Genomic DNA, 27,293 nt, shown 5'->3' on the forward strand with positions numbered 1-27,293 from the left:
CCAGCAACCGCACCTCTGTAACTATGAAACCGGCCATCACCAGCACCTTCCCCTGAAGAAAGAGAGGAAATAGAAGAAACCACAGCCCCTCCAGTGCCTTGTCCACAGAAATCTTCATGATGACACAGGCTGAAGCACCGACGACAGTAACCAAACAAGCGCTCATACCGCAAGGAGATGACCGTTTGATCCCCATTACCAAACTCGATCTCAGACTCAAAACACAGAGGCTTGAAGCCATTGATCACCACCCTTACGCGGCCTCCATCGATATCCACCTCTTGGACTTCCCCCAGATCTTCACCGATGCTTCTAAACGTGGGATCAGCCCAGAATTGAAGCGGAACCCCCAAGACACGCACCCAGAAAGTGAGAGCAGATGGATACAGAGGATCGACCGACGGCTTCCAACGAACAAGAGCCACCATCCAATGATCGAAATGAAACGGTTCCATCTTGAGGACCCCCGCAATATCCTCCTCATTATCAAAATCGAACTGGAACTTCCCAAGTCCCAAATCCGCACCAACCACCTTGCCCTCCAACTGCCAAATACGGGGAAAGAGCAGGAGCAAAGCCTTCATGTCTTGTACCCTAGGGTTGAAGCATCGACCGATAACTGTCTTCGCATACCCTTCGATCAAAGCGGAGTTATCGAAATGAGGAACCTTGATTTTTCGTTTGAGAGGCATCTCCGCAATCTGTTTCCCCTTAGAAACCAAACTACTCTGCGACATAGTTAAATTGACAGAGAGAAAGACGAAAACCCAAGAGAAACAATGAGAAAACCAAAAAACTTGCTGGTGAACAAACTGTACAACCCGACCCCTTGTTATATACTCCTTCGACAATCCATGCAAATCAAGCCAATTAACACCATATCGCAACACCATCTCGTCACTGAGACCAAATCGCAAACAATCCGGCTCAGAAATCCGATATGAAAATCCCCTGACAGAAGCCTTCCCGTAAAACCAAAAAAGATATCGAGATATCCGATCTCGAAAACCCCCTTCACATCCGTCCTCCATTGATGAGAGAAAACAAAGGAGGATCCCACTTACCAAAAACGGAACCCCATCAACCCACAACACACCCGATGTCACCAAATCAAACCAGAATCGTACAAATCGACTAAATCCGAACATAATCACAAAGAAACTAAAGCCAGATCCGACACCATCCGAAATCATATCGACCCAACCCTCTCCAAGAATCCAGATCCTCCCAATCTCCCGCAATAACTCCGTAATCCAATCCAACAGGAACCAATCTCCACCATAAAGAATCACCCAGAACCGTATCCCCGGAAAACCCCGAAACCATCTCATTGTTGGGTCGAAACCCTAAAGTCTTCTCGCCATCGCCGTCGCCTCTCTCTCTCTTTTTTCTCTTTTTTATTTTTACTAATACTATATCTTGTTTATTTTGTTAATAATGTATATGTATTTATTATCACTAATAATAATAATTCGGCATCCACCAATATCATTTTATCCTCCATCAAATCCAGTTTTCTTATGCATTTTTGATGATTTCTCAAATTTTAATCTTTTATAAATCACATATTCCATAAACGAAATAAATGAACTCAGCTCAGTAAATAAAATTTATAAAACTTAAATAGGCCAGGATAGTCTCTGACTCTCTGTAGCCTTTTTATTCCACAAAAGATACATCTTTTTTTGTTTTCCCTTTTAGCATCAAATAAAATTCATCTTTTTCCTACAAAAACAATTTCTTGACAACAAACTTACTAGTAGTAAGTTACTACAATCAAAATTTGAAAATTCAGACGTATACATAAACCATCAAAATGAATACACAAGAGGACAATGGCACATCATAATAGAATACTCTCATGCTTTAATATTGGACACATCCAGCCATTAGAGAGATCTAGAAAAGCTTACTCAGACTGAAGAACAGTAAGGTAATAAGGATATCCTTGACATATCCCTGTTGATGCACTTCCATGCTCAGAAAGCTCCCAGTTAAGTTTATATGAAGAGAGATCGTAGATACCTGGAGAGAAAACTGATATCTGCAGCGGGATCTCGGTTGTGGATAATGGCTGGATTTGGACCTTTGTGGAACTTAAACCTGACCATATGAAAGGAGGTGAGCTTTCCATGGAAGAANGTTAAACATCCGACTTTGTTTAAATTCACGATAATTAGTGAACCCTTAAATAATAATTCGGCACCCACCAATATCATTTTATCCTCCATCAAATCCAGTTTTCTTATGCATTTTTAATTTCTCAATTTTTAATCTTTTATAAATCACATATTCCATAAACGAAATAAATGAACTCAGCTCAGTAAATAAAATTTATAAAACTTAAATAGGCCAGGATAGTCTCTGACTCTCTGTAGCCTTTTTATTCCACAAAAGATACATCTTTTTTTGTTTTCCCTTTTAGCATCAAATAAAATTCATCTTTTTCCTACAAAAACAATTTCTTGACAACAAACTTACTAGTAGTAAGTTACTACAATCAAAATTTGAAAATTCAGACGTATACATAAACCATCAAAATGAATACACAAGAGGACAATGGCACATCATAATAGAATACTCTCATGCTTTAATATTGGACACATCCAGCCATTAGAGAGATCTAGAAAAGCTTACTCAGACTGAAGAACAGTAAGGTAATAAGGATATCCTTGACATATCCCTGTTGATGCACTTCCATGCTCAGAAAGCTCCCAGTTAAGTTTATATGAAGAGAGATCGTAGATACCTGGAGAGAAAACTGATATCTGCAGCGGGATCTCGGTTGTGGATAATGGCTGGATTTGGACCTTTGTGGAACTNCAATCTGGAAATTTGGTTGTCAGCTCTTCTTTATAGTTTCCAGGACTTACAAATCTTGGATGGCTAATTTTCATTTTAAGATTCTGCAAGGACAGACAGACTTTGTTAGCACAAGAATAAGCCAGTGGATATTTAGCGCATCACATTATCTAATCATCAAGCAAGAATAATAAATATGATAAACCAGACAACAAACCAAATTCATAGACAACAGCCACACAATTGCAGAACAAAACGGTTGATCAGTAAAAGAAAACTACCTTTATTGGGGATTCTGACTTATTTCTCAACTCTAAAACAAGATAACGTAGATCTCCAGCATACAATTTCTCAGGCAGATGATCAATTGAACCCTCAAGCCTGGGTAGACTCTGCACATTCCAAATTTCTAAACTTAAGAGGTCGCAACAAATCATTAAAAAAAAAAAATTATGGAGGAAAAATTTGCACCTTGATGACTAAAAATTTCAAGGCATCAGTGGGTGTAAGTTTGTTTTTCCTTCTTCCTTTGGCAGTTTTTGCCTTTACAGGCACAGACTGGAAGTAATGCACACCTACGATGGAGCCAGACAACTCCCACCTTACACCGACAATTTTGAGAATACCTTCTTCACCAGGGGTAACAGTGAGTCTCACCTACAAGAAAAAATCAAAACCATAAGTAAGGCGTAACAAGCTACATAAATCCTCAGAACTTCGCCAAGGAGATACAGTAAGCAAAAGGAAGATATAATAATCAAAATTTACAAAAGATCAAGGAAATTCAACATTGTGTGTTCAATCAAGGTTAGTAGCAATGAGGCCATAGTCTCAAATTTTCAATAACTTGGCAATAATAGAGTACGACTTGTTAATTAGTTTCTTAGCACATTTTGACCAAGCAATTATTTCATAATTTTCTTCTGAAATGAAAACACATGCAATTCAAAATTTTGATAAAGTAGAGTAAAGACCAACTACAAGTGAAACACCAAGACTTTAAAGAACATTGTTTACTATATACACAAGATGGAAAACTTCAGGTAGAGGAAAATTTTAAATATTATAATACTAGTATCTAATTTAGCAGACTAACCAATTTTTTCTCGCCTCCACCTAATGTGAAATCCACTTCAGACGAAGTGAAAGAAGAAACACCAGAGGTTGTAACCCTGTGGTATTGTTGACATAGATGGCACAGTTTATCATTCAAATATACAAGTAAAAAAATTGACAGAAACCAGACTTCGGAGATTAGCTGCTTACTGATTATGTCCTGTGGAACTCTCAGGACCCAAGCTTGAGCTACTTGGCTCATTATTTACTTAACAAAGTCCAAATGTGGAGATAAGTTTCGCATATACAAAATGAAGGATGTAAAAAATTAAAGTGAACATCAAATAACAGAAACAGCATACCTAATTTTACGTCATCAGAATTTGCGGAAAGTTCACAGATGAGAGACACGCTTGTTATGGAAGTAGAAATTAGCAATGGATTCCTAAACTCCAGATCCACTTTCACTGACTCTGAAAACAATGGAAAACAATGAAAAACAAGCAAGTAAGAATCCACAAATACAAAAAAGTTCAGAGATGCTACACCAGAATATCAGANAATCTGAATTCGCACGGTTCACGATATCCATACGCACAAGAAATTCTTGCAATCTTGATGGAGAGGGGGTGATTTCAAACGAGGTCTGTAGAGAGGGTAAAACCTAGAAGAAAATGTACGATATAGAAATGATTAGACTTGTTAGCCAATGCAGATCTGCCAATACCATAATCAAATTCTTAAAAATGCGGCCTACAAAATTCACCTGCAAATTATAATGCATCCTTAGGGTGCGGTATTTCATGATGCTTGATACATTTTCCATCTCATAGTATATTGTAAAATACAAATATATCGTTCCTGGGGTGGCAGCTCGAAGCCAAAGAGGCCACCTTAAAGATCCGTCTCCTTGCAGTGATACATCCTGAATGAGATCAGCATTCAAAACAATGTTAGTTAGAATAACCTCAAATGCACATTCGCCTTTGTGGCTTGAGGAGAAGGTTTGCCACAGACCTTTGGAAATGCAAATACACTACTTGTTCTATTTGTTTCAGGCTGAAGAATATTTTGTTCATCGCCCTTCTTTAAGCAATCTGGAAATTTGGTTGTCAGCTCTTCTTTATAGTTTCCAGGACTTACAAATCTTGGATGGCTAATTTTCATTTTAAGATTCTGCAATGACAGACGGACTTTGTTAGCACAAGAATAAGCCAATGGATATTTAGCGCATCACATTATCTAATCATCAAGCAAGAATAATAAATATGATAAACCAGACAACAAACCAAATTCATAGATAACAGCCACACAATTGCAGAACAAAACGGTTGATCAGTAAAAGAAAACTACCTTTATTGGGGATTCTGACTTATTTCTCAACTCTAAAACAAGATAACGTAGATCTCCAGCATACAATTTCTCAGGCAGATGATCAATTGAACCCTCAAGCCTGGGTAGACTCTGCACATTCCAAATTTCTAAACTTAAGAGGTCGCAACAAATCATTAAAAAAAAAAAATTATGGAGGAAAAATTTGCACCTTGATGACTAAAAATTTCAAGGCATCAGTGGGTGTAAGTTTGTTTTTCCTTCTTCCTTTGGCATTTTTTGCCTTTACAGGCACAGACTGGAAGTAATGCACACCTACGATGGAGCCAGACAACTCCCACCTTACACCGACAATTTTGAGAATACCTTCTTCACCAGGGGTAACAGTGAGTCTCACCTACAAGAAAAAATCAAAACCATAAGTAAGGCGTAACAAGCTACATAAATCCTCAGAACTTCGCCAAGGAGATACAGTAAGCAAAAGGAAGATATAATAATCAAAATTTACAAAAGATCAAGGAAATTCAACATTGTGTGTTCAATCAAGGTTAGTAGCAATGAGGCCATAGTCTCAAATTTTCAATAACTTGGCAATAATAGAGTACGACTTGTTAATTAGTTTCTTAGCACAATTTGACCAAGCAATTATTTCATAATTTTCTTCTGAAATGAAAACACATGCAATTCAAAATTTTGATAAAGTAGAGTAAAGACCAACTACAAGTGAAACACCAAGACTTTAAAGAACATTGTTTACTATATACACAAGATGGAAAACTTCAGGTAGAGGAAAATTTTAAATATTATAATACTAGTATCTAATTTAGCAGACTAACCAATTTTTTCTCGCCTCCACCTAATGTGAAATCCACTTCAGACGAAGTGAAAGAAGAAACACCAGAGGTTGTAACCCTGTGGTATTGTTGACATAGATGGCACAGTTTATCATTCAAATATACAAGTAAAAAAATTGACAGAAACCAGACTTCGGAGATTAGCTGCTTACTGATTATGTCCTGTGGAACTCTCAGGACCCAAGCTTGAGCTACTTGGCTCATTATTTACTTAACAAAGTCCAAATGTGGAGATAAGTTTCGCATATACAAAATGAAGGATGTAAAAAATTAAAGTGAACATCAAATAACAGAAACAGCATACCTAATTTTACGTCATCAGAATTTGCGGAAAGTTCACAGATGAGAGACACGCTTGTTATGGAAGTAGATATTAGCAATGGATTCCTAAACTCCAGATCCACTTTCACTGACTCTGAAAACAATGGAAAACAATGAAAAACAAGCAAGTAAGAATCCACAAATACAAAAAAGTTCAGAGATGCTACACCAGAATATCAGATCCAAAAGAAATTTTCCCTTCCTTTCAAGTGATAACATTTACAGATACTATGATGTCACAAATAAAGAAACATGATACTCCCTCTCTCTCACTCTTCCATATCTCCATGCAAAAGTACCAAAGCTAGTCGTTTCAAAGATATTCATTTCAAATAGTCAAATCAAGACCGTAGATTAAATTGAAATATCCTGCTGCTGGCACCACAAGGCAAAACAGATTTTGGACATAGCTGTGCTTATTTTAGATCGACGAGATTGCCTTATTTTTGCCTTCAGATTTCAATATAAGTTATATGCAGGATAATTGTAAAGAATATTGTGTGTGATTGAGGTAAACAGCAAATGCAGCTAACAACAACCTTCATACCTCCAGCGACACAAACATTTGATTCTTTGTATTTCTTTGGCAGAAGCTTTGACTGTAACTCCAGCCAGTTTGACTTGCCAGAATTTAATGATGGAATGATATCATCCTCCAGTGATTGCCAGATGCTCTCTTCTACAAGAGCCTGACCATAAGACATGTGAATTATAGTGGTACTCAGAAGATGCACACTCACCATTAATGAAAAGAAAACAACTGAATGATGCATAAAGATTACTTAATTGCAAGTAATCCAAGAATCTTAACCAATCTGATGCGAATTATGTTGTTCATAATGGAGTATACATCCTAGGAAGACTATGGTGTGTAGCAATATGTACATACTTCCAAAGAGTAAATACGAAACTTACANTCAATGGTGTTGATGGTCACAGATGATAATCCATCAGATGTGTTTCTGATTACCATTTTTAGTTTTACTTCACACAAGGAGGTGGAAAAGTCGTGGTGTATGGTTCGGGGACCGTCTAGTGACCACGACAGCGGGCTCGAGCTTCTGATACTGTAATTGAACAAGGGGATTATAAGTGGCAAATAGGTTTGAAAACTAAGACACATTTGCAGATAGTCTTACCTATTGTGACATGAATGGTGAGACATTNAAATTCATCTTTTTCCTACAAAAACAATTTCTTGACAACAAACTTACTAGTAGTAAGTTACTACAATCAAAATTTGAAAATTCAGACGTATACATAAACCATCAAAATGAATACACAAGAGGACAATGGCACATCATAATAGAATACTCTCATGCTTTAATATTGGACACATCCAGCCATTAGAGAGATCTAGAAAAGCTTACTCAGACTGAAGAACAGTAAGGTAATAAGGATATCCTTGACATATCCCTGTTGATGCACTTCCATGCTCAGAAAGCTCCCAGTTAAGTTTATATGAAGAGAGATCGTAGATACCTGGAGAGAAAACTGATATCTGCAGCGGGATCTCGGTTGTGGATAATGGCTGGATTTGGACCTTTGTGGAACTTAAACCTGACCATATGAAAGGAGGTGAGCTTTCCATGGAAGAAGGCGGTTTGCCCAGACGGCTTCCCATGACATCTGAAGTTAGTTTCATTTCCTCTGTTACGGGTTGCACGTAGCGCCAGCCGGATTGGTTTCCAGAGGAAGGAGTTGGTACTGCTGCGTCTGGTAGACAATCAATGGTGTTGATGGTCACAGATGATAATCCATCAGATGTGTTTCTGATTACCATTTTTAGTTTTACTTCACACAAGGAGGTGGAAAAGTCGTGGTGTATGGTTCGGGGACCGTCTAGTGACCACGACAGCGGGCTCGAGCTTCTGATACTGTAATTGAACAAGGGGATTATAAGTGGCAAATAGGTTTGAAAACTAAGACACATTTGCAGATAGTCTTACCTATTGTGACATGAATGGTGAGACATTATCTTTGGTAAATCAGAAACTGCTGACGGATTGCTGCTTTTTTCCAGGCGAGAGATTAGAATGAAGTCAACAGTATTTGGACTTGCCTGTTTCATCATACAAATTTAAGTTCACTACAGTTCCGATGAAGTTACCAGTGAAGTGATATGTGTTTAAGAGAGTAATATATACTTTCAGAAAATCTCTAGCGCATAAGATTTATGTCCCTGAAAGAGGATTTTCGCTTACCTGAGCTGAGGGTCCCTGACATGANTTGTAAGCGCTATCTTTCTTTCTTAGAAGCTTCATAGAGCATATTAGACCTAAAGTACAGGCTAGGCACCTTAACAATGTTGAAAAAGTCCCTGAGAAAAATCTCTTGGGTTGCCTTAGATTGGTAGCCACAGTCCAGTACTTTGAGCATGTTTCTAACTGCAACATCATGCATCCCAACAATTGCATACCATCTGAACAAGTAATTTCATAGTAAGTTTCAGACCATAATTTCTAAACTTCACATCTCACAAGACCTACATTTACCACATTTAAAACTTACTGTCCAATATGAAAATATACATGGTCTTTGATATGGCTCCATGTAGTTGATTTATAAACAGAGATTGCACTTCTGTATGTACGAATTGCATGGTTAACCTGGAAAAGGCACACAATGTATGTTCTTTAGAATGCAAATCATATACGAAGCTTGAGCTCTTTCAGCAAAGTGACATGTACCTGATCACAACTTTTATAGTGGTCTCCTGAGAGAACTAGATGAAATCCATACTTGTGTAGCATCGCTGGCTTAGTTAACACGAAACAGTAAGAAGCTTGCTCCAACATGACTGCAGCGTGCAAGGGTTCCTGCAAAATAAGTAGAAGTTAGCAATTGTACAATATGTATATTGCCTGAAGGCATAAAAAGAAGCACCTCTCCACATATGCGGAAGTAAACAGAAGCAGCTTCTTTGTGCTGATCTCTAGCCTTTAGCATCTCTGCCCACCAGAGCCCACATCTCGTAGCATTTTGGAAGCCAGACTTCCCAAGTTTCTGCACGAAATTTTTAAAGCATGTTTAAGACAACCGCGTGAAAATTACTTATGTTTTGCTTATAATAAACACCAATTCAAGTAATTGGTGGTCATTCACTAAAAGAACTGTTACAGATCAAAGTGTGAGTTATAAGACATACCATATAGGTGCTGAATGCATTTTCCATGCAGTACTCAGCTTCCTTTTTGGACTGGTCTGAGATGAAATATGCAAGTCCCATCATTTCCTNTCAAATTCTTAAAAATGCGGCCTACAAAATTCACCTGCAAATTATAATGCATCCTTAGGGTGCGGTATTTCATGATGCTTGATACATTTTCCATCTCATAGTATATTGTAAAATACAAATATATCGTTCCTGGGGTGGCAGCTCGAAGCCAAAGAGGCCACCTTAAAGATCCGTCTCCTTGCAGTGATACATCCTGAATGAGATCAGCATTCAAAACAATGTTAGTTAGAATAACCTCAAATGCACATTCGCCTTTGTGGCTTGAAGAGAAGGTTTGCCACAGACCTTTGGAAATGCAAATACACTACTTGTTCTATTTGTTTCAGGCTGAAGAATATTTTGTTCATCGCCCTTCTTTAAGCAATCTGGAAATTTGGTTGTCAGCTCTTCTTTATAGTTTCCAGGACTTACAAATCTTGGATGGCTAATTTTCATTTTAAGATTCTGCAATGACAGACGGACTTTGTTAGCACAAGAATAAGCCAATGGATATTTAGCGCATCACATTATCTAATCATCAAGCAAGAATAATAAATATGATAAACCAGACAACAAACCAAATTCATAGATAACAGCCACACAATTGCAGAACAAAACGGTTGATCAGTAAAAGAAAACTACCTTTATTGGGGATTCTGACTTATTTCTCAACTCTAAAACAAGATAACGTAGATCTCCAGCATACAATTTCTCAGGCAGATGATCAATTGAACCCTCAAGCCTGGGTAGACTCTGCACATTCCAAATTTCTAAACTTAAGAGGTCGCAACAAATCATTAAAAAAAAAAAATTATGGAGGAAAAATTTGCACCTTGATGACTAAAAATTTCAAGGCATCAGTGGGTGTAAGTTTGTTTTTCCTTCTTCCTTTGGCATTTTTTGCCTTTACAGGCACAGACTGGAAGTAATGCACACCTACGATGGAGCCAGACAACTCCCACCTTACACCGACAATTTTGAGAATACCTTCTTCACCAGGGGTAACAGTGAGTCTCACCTACAAGAAAAAATCAAAACCATAAGTAAGGCGTAACAAGCTACATAAATCCTCAGAACTTCGCCAAGGAGATACAGTAAGCAAAAGGAAGATATAATAATCAAAATTTACAAAAGATCAAGGAAATTCAACATTGTGTGTTCAATCAAGGTTAGTAGCAATGAGGCCATAGTCTCAAATTTTCAATAACTTGGCAATAATAGAGTACGACTTGTTAATTAGTTTCTTAGCACAATTTGACCAAGCAATTATTTCATAATTTTCTTCTGAAATGAAAACACATGCAATTCAAAATTTTGATAAAGTAGAGTAAAGACCAACTACAAGTGAAACACCAAGACTTTAAAGAACATTGTTTACTATATACACAAGATGGAAAACTTCAGGTAGAGGAAAATTTTAAATATTATAATACTAGTATCTAATTTAGCAGACTAACCAATTTTTTCTCGCCTCCACCTAATGTGAAATCCACTTCAGACGAAGTGAAAGAAGAAACACCAGAGGTTGTAACCCTGTGGTATTGTTGACATAGATGGCACAGTTTATCATTCAAATATACAAGTAAAAAAATTGACAGAAACCAGACTTCGGAGATTAGCTGCTTACTGATTATGTCCTGTGGAACTCTCAGGACCCAAGCTTGAGCTACTTGGCTCATTATTTACTTAACAAAGTCCAAATGTGGAGATAAGTTTCGCATATACAAAATGAAGGATGTAAAAAATTAAAGTGAACATCAAATAACAGAAACAGCATACCTAATTTTACGTCATCAGAATTTGCGGAAAGTTCACAGATGAGAGACACGCTTGTTATGGAAGTAGATATTAGCAATGGATTCCTAAACTCCAGATCCACTTTCACTGACTCTGAAAACAATGGAAAACAATGAAAAACAAGCAAGTAAGAATCCACAAATACAAAAAAGTTCAGAGATGCTACACCAGAATATCAGATCCAAAAGAAATTTTCCCTTCCTTTCAAGTGATAACATTTACAGATACTATGATGTCACAAATAAAGAAACATGATACTCCCTCTCTCTCACTCTTCCATATCTCCATGCATAAGTACCAAAGCTAGTCGTTTCAAAGATATTCATTTCAAATAGTCAAATCAAGACCGTAGATTAAATTGAAATATCCTGCTGCTGGCACCATAAGGCAAAACAGATTTTGGACATAGCTGTGCTTATTTTAGATCGACGAGATTGCCTTATTTTTGCCTTCAGATTTCAATATAAGTTAAATGCAGGATAATTGTAAAGAATATTGTGTGTGATTGAGGTAAACAGCAAATGCAGCTAACAACAACCTTCATACCTCCAGCGACACAAACATTTGAGTCTTTGTATTTCTTTGGCAGAAGCTTTGACTGTAACTCCAGCCAGTTTGACTTGCCAGAATTTAATGATGGAATGATATCATCCTCCAGTGATTGCCAGATGCTCTCTTCTACAAGAGCCTGACCATAAGACATGTGAATTATAGTGGTACTCAGAAGATGCACACTCACCATTAATGAAAAGAAAACAACTGAATGATGCATAAAGATTACTTAATTGCAAGTAATCCAAGAATCTTAACCAATCTGATGCGAATTATGTTGTTCATAATGGAGTATACATCCTAGGAAGACTATGGTGTGTAGCAATATGTACATACTTCCAAAGAGTGAATACGAAACTTACAGAAGCTTGAGATGCATAAGTGCGATGGTCTTCAAATATAACTTGAAGAGACGACATGTTAATAACTGGAAGTTGAAGTCCCACCACCTCATGCTTCATTCCAGTTTTCTTTAAAATGACAGAAAAGTGAAAATAAAAACAGTGTTCTATAAACTAAGAAACTATTGTAAGCGCTATCTTTCTTTCTTAGAAGCTTCATAGAGCATATTAGACCTAAAGTACAGGCTAGGCACCTTAACAATGTTGAAAAAGTCCCTGAGAAAAATCTCTTGGGTTGCCTTAGATTGGTAGCCACAGTCCAGTACTTTGAGCATGTTTCTAACTGCAACATCATGCATCCCAACAATTGCATACCATCTGAACAAGTAATTTCATAGCAAGTTTCAGACCATAATTTCTAAACTTCACATCTCACAAGACCTACATTTACCACATTTAAAACTTACTGTCCAATATGAAAATATACATGGTCTTTGATATGGCTCCATGTAGTTGATTTATAAACAGAGATTGCACTTCTGTATGTACGAATTGCATGGTTAACCTGGAAAAGGCACACAATGTATGTTCTTTAGAATGCAAATCATATACGAAGCTTGAGCTCTTTCAGCAAAGTGACATGTACCTGATCACAACTTTTATAGTGGTCTCCTGAGAGAACTAGATGAAATCCATACTTGTGTAGCATCGCTGGCTTAGTTAACACGAAACAGTAAGAAGCTTGCTCCAACATGACTGCAGCGTGCAAGGGTTCCTGCAAAATAAGTAGAAGTTAGCAATTGTACAATATGTATATTGCCTGAAGGCATAAAAAGAAGCACCTCTCCACATATGCGGAAGTAAACAGAAGCAGCTTCTTTGTGCTGATCTCTAGCCTTTAGCATCTCTGCCCACCAGAGCCCACATCTCGTAGCATTTTGGAAGCCAGACTTCCCAAGTTTCTGCACGAAATTTTTAAAGCATGTTTAAGACAACCGCGTGAAAATTACTTATGTTTTGCTTATAATAAACACCAATTCAAGTAATTGGTGGTCATTCACTAAAAGAACTGTTACAGATCAAAGTGTGAGTTATAAGACATACCATATAGGTGCTGAATGCATTTTCCATGCAGTACTCAGCTTCCTTTTTGGACTGGTCTGAGATGAAATATGCAAGTCCCATCATTTCCTTCCAAACATCAAATGAAAAGATGAGTAGTCCGAATTTTAGCAAAAAAAAAAAAAAAATGGCCAATCGATGATGAACTATTGAAGCAACCACAGGACATAAAGTGAAAAAAAATGGCGAACCTATACTCTATGTAAGTTTCTAAAGACATGACGAATTGATTAAAAATAATGCCACAGGAACACATTTACATAAACATTGTTACAGAAATGTGAAGCTACCTGAACACCGGCATAGTGCTTCCAAGCTTTATCGAGCTTGTAATCTGTTGATATCAATCGATAGCTTGACAATGCAAGTTCATAATCATGCAACATGAAGGCGTAGTCACCCAAAATTCTAATTTGAGATTCAGTGGAGCTACAGGTATACCTTCAAAAAGTGGAAGCAAAATCGTTAGAGCTTAGAATTATGTTAAGGTAATCATAAAAGGAGCAAGGAGTTCAAGAACGCATACATTGAACCTTTGGTCGCATCCGGACCATCGTCCTTTCCTTTTCTCCACCATAAGTTTTTTATCTGGTTTCTTAGACCTTTTCTTGTTGCAGAAATCTGGTGACACAACAAAATGCAAACTAAACGACAAGGAAAGAACACAACAGAAGCCTAAGTAAAGCAAACAAATAACTCGTTAGAATATCTAAAGCTAACCTGTTGATTAAGTTCTCGAACTTTCTGCTCCATGTAAGGAATTATATGCCTGGAAGCAAACTCTTGCATCAGATCTTTGATCTGCTCCAAAAATATGCCAGGAAAAGTAAAACCATAGGTTAAAACATTCCAAAACTGTTGAAAGATGTGAATCTAATCAGCAAGAGAATGCTACTCAAGAACTAGCTGCCAAGAGATTTTAAAAATACCTCCACAATATCGTCACCAGTGAGAGCACATCCAAGTTTGTCGGCAGAAACACTTGATTTCTTTCAGAATAATTGGTAATTAACATAATGACTTACAAAATTGACATGGATTGATGAATGAGCCTTGAAAAATACGCTGTATAAAAGTTCTGATGAGTGACTTACAAATGAAGCCCAAGGATTAGCCTGATGTTCCACATTCCCCTCTTTAGATGAATTAGTGCAAAGTAGGTTGCATTCATTATTCCCAAATTGACTTCTCATCTCAGACAGAACTTTAGACGTTCTACAGAAGAATTAGCATCCAGTCAACTACAACATTACATTTGACACCTACAAAATTATGACGAAAATCATATCATACACGAGGGGATAAGGAACAGATACCTCTCTGTTGTTGCATCTTGATTGTCATGCACCAACAAGTAATGCTTCAAAATATTTGGGTCCATTGCACCATCATTAGGTAATCTATTGGAGTTGAAAAGATGTACAAATTTATGTATAGGTTCTTCGTCTTTTGATGAAACAACCAAGAGACCTGAAAGCACATTTCAAATTATTTGGTAGTCAACAGAAAACTCTATGAAAACATAATAGATCGGCAAACCTAGTTTAAAGAGAGAAGACAACAACAATGATTTTCTAAAACCCATGTAATGTCTTACAAGCCACAGGATGATCAAAAGCTTCGTGGTCTGAAAAAGACAATGTACGTATAAGTTCTTTATTGTAATACTGAAACCATGTGGGTGCGATTTCAGACTCAGGATCTGCAGGGAGGAAAGCATTAGAAAAGCAACAAGTTAGAGAATTCGACTTCTGGATTACTAAAAAGAACTAGCGCATGAAGGTAAGAATAAACAAAGCCATCGTATGATCACAAAAGCACACTTGATGAGTAGAGACTTACTAGAGAGTATATCAGTAATTTGAGGAGGGTCAGATTTTAAATCCTGAAAATCCTTCTCCCCAGCTAGACTAATAACCTGTTCTAGCCGTTGCTTTGCAACCTAACCATAAGTAAACATAAATCAAAATTTGAGCTCAACAACACAACAGATACAGACTGGAGAAGGTACTACAAATACGAGCATACCCCATCTTCTTTCAAGTTGTGTTCTTGGTAGAAATAGGTAATGATTTCAATACATATTCTCAGTTTAAAAGGTGAACCCACATTGTTGCTGAGTAAAGAACTAGTTACAAAATCAAATTTTTACATACCTCTACGTTTGGTTGTCTAATATCAGAGGCATAAAACAATCTCAATGTGAACTTCTTTAGCCTATAAAGCTGATCACTTGATGTCCGAACAGGCACTGCACCACAACAAAAAAACCACAATTAGAATCGTCAAGTTAGACAGAATCACAAATTTTGGCAATCAAATCAGGAAATTTCACCATCGATGTTACTAAAGTTGCAGAATGGCTTAAGCGTTTCGACAAAGGATAGACCATTCTTGAGGAACGTCTCTTCAACAAGGGGCGTACATAGAACCATGACCACTGGACTAACTTCGTCCAAGAGCATTTTCCCAAGCGAAGAGTTCACTGGTTCCACCATTCTTCCGTTCCCCTAACACTCTCAAAAACTCCTCAAATCAATACCTAGATCGCCTCCTTTTTAAGACAATCAGAGCTTCGACGCCGTCGTCAGGGCTTGGTATGGATAGGATTTGACGATCTCCCCGGTAAACGGCGGAGTGTGCAGAACGAATAAAGCGACGAGTAGGGTGAAATCACCGGAGAATTGGAGGGGATGATCGTTATCGGGATCGAGATCGACGCAGAGAGCTGTAGGTAGATTGAAGCGACATGGACGACAGACCCAATTTCATCTATTCATTTTATGTAATTGGCCCTTTAATTTAGGTCACAATTGCAATCCTGCCCATATATTTTTAGACGTAGAAAAAAAGTGGGCACAATGAGAAGCTTCTTCGACTTGATGGACATTTATTTACACAAGGAGAAAGAAATATAGAGTACGTGAATTATTATTATCCATAAAAATTGTTAAATGATCGAAATGCAAACCTAAAGGAGTCAGAATCACCATAAACTTTGAGACCTTTTGAGTCTTAAAAAGAGTACTTGAAGCAAGCATGGTAACATCAGAACCACATCTTGGAGAAACAAATAGTTGATGGAAGAAGCAAATGTTACATATTAAGCATTGGCACTAACCAAATCTATAAAATAGAGATTAAACTCGGGAAATAACAAACAGGAACTCCAGTGGATTCACCCGAGAAAGCAACTTCATCTCGTTTGGTTTTATATTTGGGCTTTTAAACATCCCGAGAATGTTTAAGAGCAAATGACACGAGAACTAGCAGCCAGAAGCTAGTCTTTACAGCTCTACCTCCACGATATTGACATATTGTCCCCAGTAATTAAGAGCAAATCCAAGTTTGTGGCCCGAAACACTTTATTATATTTCTTTCACAGATAAAAAAGTGGCAATCAATCAATATATGAAAGTTCTGATGAGTGACTTACAAATGAACCCCATAAGGGATTAGCCTGATGTTTCCACCCCTTTTTAGACGATTTAGCTAATTAATGCAACAAAGTAAGTTTGAATCCATATTTTTTTCTCCAAATTGACCCTTAATCACACACATGGTTTCAGTATTACTATTTAGTGATCGAAAGTTTCGTAATATGAAAACGACAATGCACGTATAAGTTCTTTATTGTAATACGTACTGAAACCATGTGTTTGGGTGCAAGTAATACTGAAACCATGTGTTTGGGTGCAAGTAATACTGAAACCATGTGTGTGGGTGCAATACTGATTACTGAAACCATGTGTGTGGGTGCAAGTAATACGTACGTCAACATTAGAAATGCAACGAGTTAGAAACTTCGTAATAAACTGTGCTTCTCATATGTGTATAAAAAAACTATTAAGTTTAATGAAGAAAAAAACTATTTAAGTTTTGAAATTTTGAGTATAACATCTGTTTTTTTTTTTTTTAATTTGGAACAAAACCAATGTAAAACTTGTGTAATAGCTCGAGGTACATATAAATGAAAAATACTACTGTACTAAACTCAATAAAAACACTAATAACTTTTGATTTTTTTTAATACAGTTTTTATGAGGCAAACAATTGCTTATGATATGTTGGATACTAGAATAGGACCCGCGGTATACCGTGGGGCAAAATTATTTATAACTAAAATATTTAAATTATAAGTTTTATTTGTTGGTTAAATATGCTATAATTATATAATAATTGTTAAATAAACCATATAATACCTCAATAGAATTTATTTTTTACATAAGATTTATTTAATCAATTTAATTAGATATGTATATTCTCTAATACTTACAATGTTAACAAAATAATGAAATGATGTTTTATCCTAACACCGAATTAATGATATTTTTTTAATTTATATAAATATCGATAAAACCCGTCCCGCTATATAACCCCGTCCCGAGATATTTTAACTCACATTATATCATCTTAATTTTTAATATTTATTTTTAATTTTTAATATTTAATATTTATAATATTTATCATATTTAACTTTTTAAAAGTTTTAAATATTTTCATATTTAACCTTTTAAAAATCTGTAAAATAAAGAACCGGAATAAACCAAATAAAAGTTTTTAAAGTTTGAATGCCTGATAAATCAAGGTTTCTACTCATTTGTATTCGAAATCATTTTGGTCTCTTTTATAGTATGACTCTGAACCATTGCCCAATTTTTTAGACGATGGTGGATATTGTACCCGTATTTTTTATTCATCTATTGAGTAATATATGTCCATTTTTAAATTTTTGTATTACATCATATGCAGGAAAAAATCACAATTTTTTATAACTAAATGTATTATAGAATAATTCAAAATAATTTAAATATAAATTCAAATAAAAAATGAAAGGGAATCATATATTTATGTTTAAATGAGGTAGAAAGATTTCTTTATTTTTTTAAATCTTACCTATAATTAATTTTGAAGTTTTGGTAACTAATATTAAAGTCAATGCATTAAATGTAAAAACTTTTCAAAAAGTATTTTTGAGCAAAAATTGCTGCAAAAATACTAGTATAGATATGACTATATGAGTAATTATGATTCATGTAAACTATGTGTGATGGTGGCATAAGTAGGTATACAAGACACAACTTGTTGCTGCCAAAAATAAAAGACCATTCAGTTGCTCTTAATCCTACTTTTTTAGTATAATTATTTTTCAAAAGACCAGATTTCCAAAATAGGAATTGTATCCGATTATTTTTTTGTCAGTAAAACAAAGACTTTAAACATACACAAGCTGCATAAACAAAGCCTTACCAAATGAGATATTTTAGCAAATACGTGTAAACGAAAAAAAAACAAAAAAAACAATGTCTAGTAAATATTAAACATTAAAAAACGTTTAAATATTTTTGTCCTACACAACAAGATCTTCTCCACTCGCAGCCAACCAAAGGTGCCCTTTTTTTTTTTACACCCAAAGTTCCACACTTTCTTTCTCTCTTCTTTCTCCCTGTTTTCCGCCTCCAGCACTCTTACTCTCCCCCAGCAATGGCGACGGCGGCGACGGCTACGGCTGCTTCATTGTACCCATCTCATGTTCACTTCCAGAACCAGAACAAAGTTTATGGCTTTCCACCAAAATCCCCCAACTCAGTCAAAGTAACTCAGATCATCGATGGGAGAAAGATGAGGAATGCCACTGTTCTATCCTCTGCTTCAACTGATAAAGCCATCACCACTGCTCAGTCTATATCTCCCAGAGCTTGTGATAGGTTCGTTTCAGTCATAAGTGACAAAAGCTTTTTGTTGATGGCGTGAATTTGGTTTAGATAAAAAAATTAGTCTTTTCTCTTCCTCCCTCTCCAATTTCTACAATTGATTAAATTGTTGTTTGTTAGTGTTCTGGTCTTCAGTTTCTTTTGGTATGGCTTGAACAGCAATGTTGGTCACTAAAAGTTTCAAGCTTTGTTTTATGAGTAATAGTGTAGATCTTCCCTTTTTCCAGTATTTGGAATTGAAAATGTTTGGTCAACATCAAAGAAGATTCTTTACCGCTAAATGTTTGATCAGATAGTTTTTTTCTTAATCATGACTTTGAATTGTATGAATTTTTCTTTTCAGAGTAAGGAGACATACCATCTCGGTGTTTGTGGGTGATGAGAGCGGTATAATAAACAGGATAGCTGGAGTGTTTGCTAGGAGAGGATATAATATTGAGTCCCTTGCCGTGGGGTTGAATGAAGACAAGGCTTTGTTTACTATAGTTGTTCTTGGGACAGACAAAGTCCTGCAACAAGTTGTAGAACAGCTTAACAAAATCGTCAATGTCATCAAGGTTTTCATGTTGTTCTCTCTTTAACTTTATTATTTTTTGCTTTTGGTTAACAGTTTCTTTGATCTTAGGCACGCAACAGGAGATGTAAATAGTTTTTTATGACTCTAATCTTGCACTCATTATGGTTTGCTCAGGTGGAAGATCTCTCCAAGGAGCCGCATGTTGAACGTGAACTTATGCTCATTAAACTTAATGCTGATCCAAGCACCCGTTCAGAGGTAAAGAATACTTTTTGCAAGAAGGAACTACACTCGAACTCGAACTTAATTCTAAAATTTGGGTGGATGGTCAAAGTTGGTTTTCTTGGGTACTATATTAATGCAGTCACATTGAAAAACGTTAAGGAGATGGATGAAAGGAAGCTTTTATTCTTTATGATTAATTGAGTCATGGTAAAGAGTCTTCATTCTCTGATGATTAGTCACATCACATTAAAATCACAAGGATATAGATGAGAAGAGGTTTCCTTCCATGTTTTGAATGGAGTCACAATAAGGAGATTTCTTTTTATGATTAAGAAGTTTCGCCAAATCTCAAGGATGTAGATCAGGCTATGTTATAAAAAGGTTTCTAGTGAAATTTTCATGTACTACAGATCATGTGGTTGATGGATATCTTTAGAGCAAAAATCGTGGATACCTCGGAGCACTCTCTAACGATTGAGGTAAGACCTTTTCTTCATTTTAGAGGTACTTAGATCATATGCTCAATATGGTTCTAATAAGTTCAATTTTTCATTTCTTAGGTAACTGGAGACCCAGGAAAAATGGTTGCACTTGAGAGAAACTTAGAGAAGTTTGGAATAAAAGAAATCGCGAGAACAGGGAAGGTAATCTTTCAATGTCAAAAGCAACCACTATTTTCCCCATTCCTTCTTAATTGTCAACAGCATCCACTATTTGCTCTATTCCTTCTTAATTGTCAACAACATTTGGCACTAAATGTCTACATATACATATGTCTTGGAAAAGTTTGTTTGAACGGTTGGACTCACATGTATCATACTTGTAGCCACTTGTAGCCTTTATTTATTTATTTTGTCTATTATGTCACACATAGAACACTCGGAAGTTCCTTTGGTAAGTCTCAGGATACTCTAACGTTCAGAGCCAATGTCTCATTCGTTTATATTCCTAACTGTTGTCGTATACTGTTAACCTCTAGATTGCTCTGAGACGGGAAAAGATGGGAGAAACCGCTCCGTTTTGGAGATTTTCAGCGGCATCATGCTCACTTCATTTGAAGCAACCGCCTCATGAGACTGTTACAGAGAAAACAAAGCTAGCAATGACTGGAAATGGCAATGCATCATCGGGGGTATAGGATAAATTAGCTAATTTATTTCTCTCTGTACATATCTAAGCGCCAGTGGATTGATCAAGATCAGCTAATACTTTGTTTTAGGGTGACGTTTATCCAGTGGAACCCTATGAAAATTTCAAACCGGTCCTTGACGCTCATTGGGGGATGGTATACGAAGAAGATGTAAGATATATTTCTTGGTTACTGCATTCGTTTTATATAATTTTCTTGTTGATCCAGAACATTCTGAGAAACTGGATGTCAAAATGAAAGATAAAACTGTTTTGACTTATTGCAGTCGAGTGGAAACCGGTCCCACACGTTATCTATACTTGTAGCGAACTCACCGGGAGTTCTTAATCTAATAACCGGCGCTATCTCTAGGAGGGGTTATAACATCCAGGTTATTATACACATATGCTTGCTTTTAGTTATGTGAATACATACTTGCTTTTAGTTATGTGAATACTTACTTGCTCTCCTCTTTTCTGCCAAGAGTATTTGAAAGTTATCATTTTTTATTGCTCTAGAGTCTAGCTGTTGGTCCTGCTGAGAAAGAAGGCTTATCTCGGATTACGACAGTTATCCCCGGAACTGATGATCATATAGACAAATTGGTTAGGCAGCTTCAGAAGTTGATTGATCTTCACGAGGTGAGCAAATGGTTCAAAACCATAGTATAGTTGGGTGTTCATTTTATGGGTCTAGTAACGTTTCCCTTTGATTGCGTTTTCTAGGTCCATAATATTACCCACATGCCATTTGCGGAGCGAGAACTGATGCTCATCAAAGTAGCAGCTCAAACTTCTACAAGGAGAGATATTCTAGATATTGCTCAAGTTTTCCGTGCTAAGGCCATTGATGTCTCTGATCATACTATCACCCTTGAGGTGCTAATATCATATCTCCCTAAAAAATTACAAGAAAGAGCTGAAACCTTTCTGAATTTTCTGATCTAGTAGCTGATGTAATCATCGATTTGCAGGTTGCGGGGGATCTCAGAAAAATGGCTGCACTACAAACGCAGTTAGAGGTCTATGGAATCTGTGAGGTAACTAAACAAAGCTTCTTCTCTCATCTCTTCACAGACACAATCGCTTCTGCGTTTGAAACTTGATTTGGCGATTCTTATGGTTTGTGTTTTCTACAAATGGAAGGTGGCTCGGACAGGAAGAGTGGCATTGGTAAGAGAATCTGGAGTGGATTCGACTTATCTTCGTGGATTCTCTCTTCCTTTGTAGTTCCAAAGGTGAGTAGTAATCTCTTTAACAGTCAAAGATGCATCATGCATTGTTGTCGTTTTGCATCACCATCTAAGTTATATATCAATGGATCTTCTTGTGTAGAGGACTTGCCACAAGCTTCACCGTTCGTGTAGACTAGTCGAGGACTGCATCTTGTTTCAGCATCTGTGACTGATTGCTTCCTCCAGGAGTCATGGCGTTTGATGTTGTTATAGGAGGACTTATTTAGAGAACTAAATAAATAATAAGCATGTTTGTTTCTTAGCTTTGAATGCTTTTCTCAAATGTAAAACCACTATTTCTAGATTGTCCAGTTATATGTGTTGTAGCTTTCAAAGACTTGTATAAAACTTGGTTGGTAAGGGGAAAAATATTAATCGAATTGTGGGAGACATGTTTTGCATAACCATCGATCTTTAATTGAACCAATTAATTTATAACTGTACCGGACCGGTTTGATTTTGATTAGAGTCCTTCTCTTGCGAACCAAAAAACAGGGGCAAAGTTGTAATATTCAGTAAACGTTTAATTTCTCGTCGTCTTTCATCGCAACAATGGCAGAAACTAAAAAAAATAGATCTTAATTCGTTCAGAGGGGATTCTACTTGTGAATCTGAGGCAAAGCTTTCCCAGATCCGAGATCAGATCTGTGTTGTTGTCTCTCTTCTTCTTCAGTAGAGTGGAAGCTATGATGTATTGACTACTCGAAAGAACAAACACGAAGAGGCACGCTCGAGAAACCATGAGAATGTCATCAGCTTCCACCGGAGAATACCGTCCCGCCGCCGGCAGTAGCGGAGGTGGACAACGAGATGCTGAGTCTCTATTTCGTACGAAGCCAATGTCAGAGATTCGAAATGTGGAGTCGGCGACTAGGAAGAACATCGAGGATAAGAAAGAGGAGCTTCGGCAACTTGTTGGGACTAGGTACCGTGATCTAATCGACTCAGCTGACTCGATTGTGCATATGAAGTCGCTATGTGAGTCGATCTCAACCAATATATCTTCGATCCACGGTAACATTCGATCGCTTTCATCTTCTTCTGTTGCGGAAACTCCTAAGCTCGCTAGCCCCAACCCATTCCGAGTCAATGTCTATGGGATCGCTTGTCGTGTTAAGTATCTGGTTGATACGCCTGAGAATATTTGGGGATGCCTTGATGAGTCGATGTTTCTAGAAGCTGCTGGGAGGTACATGCGTGCTCAGCATGTGCAGCAGAGACTGGTTAAGTTGGAGGGATGTGGCGGTGGTGATGCACCTGAGGTAGATCAGAGTAAGCTGTTAGCGAATTTTCCACTATTAGAACACCAATGGCAGATAGTAGAGAGTTTTAAGGCTCAGATTTCGCAGAGAAGTCATGAGCGGCTTCTGGATCCAGGTTTAGGATTGGGAGCTTATGTCGACGCCTTAACTGCCGTTTCGGTGGTTGATGAGCTTGATCCGGAGCAAGTGCTTGAGTTGTTTCTAGACTCGAGGAAGACTTGGATTTTGCAAAAGTTGAATGCTTGTACTGGTGAGGATGCTGGTGAGGTCGTTTCAGTGTTTTGTGATGTGTTAAGTGTGATTCAGGTTACAGTTGGACAAGTTGGGGAACTCTTCTTGCAAGCCTTGACTGATATGCCTCTATTTTATAAAACAATCTTGAGTACCCCTCCAGCTTCTCAACTGTTTGGTGGAATTCCGAATCCAGAGGAGGAGGTTGGGTTGTGGAAATCCTTCAGAGATAAGTTGGAATCCGTCATGGTCATCCTTGATAAAAATGACGTTTCTAAGGCTTGTCTGACTTGGTTGAGGGAATGCGGTGGACAGATTGTCGGTAAGGTTAGTGGGAAGCATTTGATTGAAGCTATAGTTACTGGCGCAGAGCTTGGATCAGCCGAAAAATTGATAAGGGAGACCATGGATAGCAAAGATGTCTTGAGGGGTAGTTTGGATTGGCTTAAAAGTGTTTTCGGGTCTGAGGTAGAGCTGCCTTGGAATAGAATCCGAGAGCTTGTTCTGGCGGATGATTTGAACCTATGGGATGAAATATTTGAGAAGGCCTTTGTGGAAAGAATGAAATCTATTATCGACTCCAGATTTGAGGATTTGGCTAAAGCCGTCAATGTAGCAGATTCAGTTCATGCTTATAGCGAGATTACTGGTGAGAAGATCAACTTCCAAGCATACTTAAACAGACCTTCTACAGGTGGTGGTGTCTGGTTCATTGAGCCTAATGCAAAGAAAGTTGGTCTTATTTCCGGAAATAAGTCATCCCCCGAAGAAAGCGACTTCCAAAGTTGTCTAACTGCGTACTTTGGTCCTGAAGTTAGCCAAATGAGAGATGCAGTTGATAGGCGCTGCCAGAGTGTTTTGGAAGACCTCCTAAGCTTCTTCGAGTCAGAAAAGGCAGGTCCAAGGTTAAAGGATCTTGCCCCATACGTGCAGAATAAGTGTTATGACAGTGTTTCAGCACTTCTTGCAGATGTAGATAAAGAACTTGAATTTCTCTGTGCTGCCGCAAAGAAAGAAAACAAGGACAGTGAAGCAATTCCACCTCCTATAATAATTGAGAAATCACTATTTATGGGACGCCTTTTGTTTGCATTTTTGAACCACTCAAAACATGTTCCGTTGATTCTTGGTTCTCCAAGATTGTGGTGTAGAGAAACTATGACTGCAGTTTCTGATAAGTTGTCATCCTTGTTGAAGCAACCAAGATTTGGCTCGAATACTACAGTCACTGCTGACAGCCCTGGAAAGCAATTGCATACCGATCTTAGAAGGCAGACTTCATTAGCTGTTGCTGCATTACTGGGAGCGGAAGAGAAGACAAGTCCAAAATTTGAAGAGCTTAATAAAACAATGCGAGATCTGTGCATCAAGGCTCATACATTGTGGATACAGTGGTTATCTGATGAGCTTTCAGCTATTCTCTTGCGTGATCTTAGGAGTGACGATGGATTGTCTGCTACAACTCCTTTAAGGGTAACTACAAATGATCTTTATCCTTTGTCTTTTAATTCATTCTGCTTAGCTGTCTCTTGTGGATCGATTTAGAAAGAGCTGACACAATCGACAGAGGTAGTTAGTTTGCTTATGTCCTATGTTCAAATTCTTTGTTTTTGGTGGAAATAGTTCTGAACTATTCTGATTCTTTGAAGTTGTAATGCAATAGTTTATACTTCCTCCTGCATTTCAAAAGTTTATACTTCCTAGCATTTCAATAGTCATATGCAAGGTTAATTTTGTAGTGTATTTGCTCATCTTTTAAGAATGATATAGGGATGGGAGGAGACAATAGTGAAGGAAGAGCAGGACGAGAGTCAGTCTGAGTTGAAGATATCACTTCCATCCTTGCCTTCGCTCTATATGATTTCATTTCTTTGTCGGGCATCAGAAGAAATTCATCGAATAGGAGGTCACGTACTGGATAAGTCAATTTTGCAAAAATTTGCTTCAAGCCTGTTGGAGAAGGTGCGTCGTCTCTGATTACTTCTTCTTTTTTTTTTCCATTTACGACAGAGATATTACTGGCAAGAAAAGGTTTTCTCTTCAAAATGTTCATAGCTGTTTGATAGATTTTGTTTCATCGGTAAACAAAGCCAAGCTAGTGATTACCTATAAGAATAANTTCAAAAGTTTATACTTCCTAGCATTTCAATAGTCATATGCAAGGTTAATTTTGTAGTGTCTTTGCTCATCTTTTAAGAATGATATAGGGATGGGAGGAGACAATAGTGAAGCAAGAGCAGGACGAGAGTCAGTCTGAGTTGAAGATATCACTTCCATCCTTGCCTTCGCTCTATATGATTTCATTTCTTTGTCGGGCATCAGAAGAAATTCATCGAATAGGAGGTCACGTACTGGATAAGTCAATTTTGCAAAAATTTGCTTCAAGCCTGTTGGAGAAGGTGCGTCGTCTCTGATTACTTCTTCTTTTTTTTTTCCATTTACGACAGAGATATTACTGGCAAGAAAAGGTTTTCTCTTCAAAATGTTCATAGCTGTTTGATAGATTTTGTTTCATATTCACACTTTTTCACTTTCATCGGTAAACATAACCAAGCTAGTGATTGCCTATAAGAATAATTTTTTAAACCTTCCATTGTACAATGCAGATCACCATTATTTATGAGGATTTCTTATCTGCCAGGGAGGCCAACAAACCCCAAATTTCAGAGAAAGGAGTTTTACAAATTTTGCTGGATTTGAGATTTGCATCTGACGTTCTTTCTGGGAGTGATACAAGTACCAATGTGGAGACACCAAAGAGCACAATCACTAGATCGGCTTACAGGCGAAAGCAGGACCAACAGAAAACAAAGTCAGTCAATAGAGGTCGAATTGATGGAGTGACCTCCCAACTAACCGAAAAGTTGGATCCCATAGACTGGTTCACGTAAGAAATCTTATCCCTAATATTTACTTATGTCATATATTTATCTTTACTATATTGGCTGTTTTAAGAAGCTCCTGGCCTGGGAATATCGTCTTGTTGTTTACTGTCTCAGTCACTCTCTGATTCTAGTCTTTTGAATATCTAAAAAGGTACGAGCCTTATCTTTGGGAGAACGAAAAACAATCCTACCTACGCCATGCTGTACTCTTTGGTTTCTTTGTGCAACTAAACCGAATGTACACAGATACTGCGCAGAAACTACCAACTAATTCAGAATCAAATATCATGCCATGTTCCACAGTTCCTCGCTTCAAATACCTTCCCATAAGGTTAGATTTTCGTCTTCTACATCTAATAACATTGTTTGTAGGCTTTGTAAAATTTGGGAAAACTAGTTTCTGATATCAGAAGTCTTCGTATCGTGTCGTGTCAATGCAGCGCTCCAGCTCTGTCTTCTAGAAGTACAAATAAGGTCTCTGTTCCTGTTACATCAAATGATGCTTCGTCAAGAAACTCATGGAAGGCATTTACAAACATGGAGCAATCTCAAACAAGTGATTTGGAAGAAGATTCCAATTTCGGCGGGGCTTTCAAGTCTTTCATGCAGGTAAGGGTTTGGTGTTTGGTTAACTAATGGCTACAATGTTGTAATCTGGTTTAGTATCTTAGACCATGTACAAATTGTTTTTCAGGGAAGCAC

The 27,293-nt window shown here is 37.3% G+C and overlaps 4 protein-coding genes across 5 annotated transcripts in view; 2 read left to right on the plus strand and 2 right to left on the minus strand.

Moving 5' to 3' along the window:
* LOC104772286 lies at nt 2,634-7,108 on the minus strand. Its single transcript, XM_010496916.1, has 13 exons — nt 6,913-7,108; nt 6,349-6,459; nt 6,197-6,254; nt 6,027-6,102; nt 5,402-5,587; nt 5,212-5,322; nt 4,876-5,034; nt 4,625-4,783; nt 4,407-4,522; nt 3,899-3,974; nt 3,274-3,459; nt 3,084-3,194; nt 2,634-2,906 (listed from the first exon to the last, which is right to left on the minus strand). Exons 1-13 carry the CDS (start codon nt 7,106-7,108, stop codon nt 2,634-2,636), a joined length of 1,818 nt encoding a protein of 605 aa, XP_010495218.1.
* LOC104772287 (trafficking protein particle complex subunit 8-like) lies at nt 7,540-16,989 on the minus strand. The gene is made up of 32 exons (XM_019241813.1): nt 16,831-16,989; nt 15,730-16,215; nt 15,551-15,645; nt 15,237-15,336; nt 14,992-15,096; nt 14,711-14,864; nt 14,489-14,609; nt 14,324-14,383; nt 14,115-14,195; nt 13,921-14,015; nt 13,685-13,835; nt 13,377-13,463; nt 13,115-13,234; nt 12,919-13,047; nt 12,740-12,837; nt 12,527-12,650; nt 12,294-12,401; nt 11,926-12,067; nt 11,362-11,472; nt 11,210-11,267; nt 11,040-11,115; nt 10,415-10,600; nt 10,225-10,335; nt 9,889-10,047; nt 9,638-9,796; nt 9,252-9,371; nt 9,056-9,184; nt 8,877-8,974; nt 8,709-8,787; nt 8,570-8,623; nt 8,315-8,427; nt 7,540-8,242 (listed from the first exon to the last, which is right to left on the minus strand). The coding sequence occupies exons 2-32, from the start codon at nt 15,890-15,892 to the stop codon at nt 7,732-7,734; spliced, it is 3,897 nt and encodes a 1,298-aa protein (XP_019097358.1). The 5' UTR covers nt 15,893-16,215; nt 16,831-16,989; the 3' UTR covers nt 7,540-7,731.
* On the plus strand, nt 18,766-22,593 carry LOC104769892 (acetolactate synthase small subunit 1, chloroplastic-like). Its single transcript, XM_010494210.2, has 13 exons — nt 18,766-19,102; nt 19,452-19,665; nt 19,800-19,883; nt 20,261-20,329; nt 20,411-20,494; nt 20,830-20,982; nt 21,070-21,150; nt 21,266-21,370; nt 21,498-21,620; nt 21,705-21,857; nt 21,953-22,018; nt 22,125-22,216; nt 22,314-22,593. The coding sequence occupies exons 1-12, from the start codon at nt 18,879-18,881 to the stop codon at nt 22,206-22,208; spliced, it is 1,440 nt and encodes a 479-aa protein (XP_010492512.1). The 5' UTR covers nt 18,766-18,878; the 3' UTR covers nt 22,209-22,216; nt 22,314-22,593.
* LOC104769894 (conserved oligomeric Golgi complex subunit 1-like) overlaps nt 22,762-27,293 on the plus strand; it is an 8,806-nt gene continuing 4,274 nt past the window's right edge. The window contains exons 1-5 of one of the 2 annotated variants that reach the window (XM_010494212.2): nt 22,762-25,179; nt 25,914-26,105; nt 26,313-26,593; nt 26,743-26,922; nt 27,032-27,200. In XM_010494212.2, the coding sequence (XP_010492514.1) occupies nt 22,954-25,179; nt 25,914-26,105; nt 26,313-26,593; nt 26,743-26,922; nt 27,032-27,200 (3,048 nt within the window). In that variant the 5' untranslated portion in view covers nt 22,762-22,953. The remainder of the gene's footprint in view (nt 25,180-25,913; nt 26,106-26,312; nt 26,594-26,742; nt 26,923-27,031; nt 27,201-27,293) is intronic. The other variant, XM_019242366.1, reaches the window with a different exon arrangement.

The sequence above is a fragment of the Camelina sativa genome, chromosome 20 (genome assembly GCF_000633955.1).
Source record: "Camelina sativa cultivar DH55 chromosome 20, Cs, whole genome shotgun sequence".
Lineage (NCBI taxonomy): Eukaryota > Viridiplantae > Streptophyta > Magnoliopsida > Brassicales > Brassicaceae > Camelina > Camelina sativa.

What these genes read in the sequence shown, in the direction of transcription:
- LOC104769892 (XM_010494210.2), top strand. Translation starts at nt 18,879, where the DNA reads ATGGCGACGGCGGCGACGGCTACGGCTGCTTCATTGTACCCATCTCAT. An exon ending in GGAGGGGTTATAACATCCAG is followed by an intron (nt 21,371 to 21,497) that starts GTTATTATACAC and finishes TTATTGCTCTAG; the next exon opens with AGTCTAGCTGTTGGTCCTGC. An exon ending in AGTTGATTGATCTTCACGAG is followed by an intron (nt 21,621 to 21,704) that starts GTGAGCAAATGG and finishes TGCGTTTTCTAG; the next exon opens with GTCCATAATATTACCCACAT.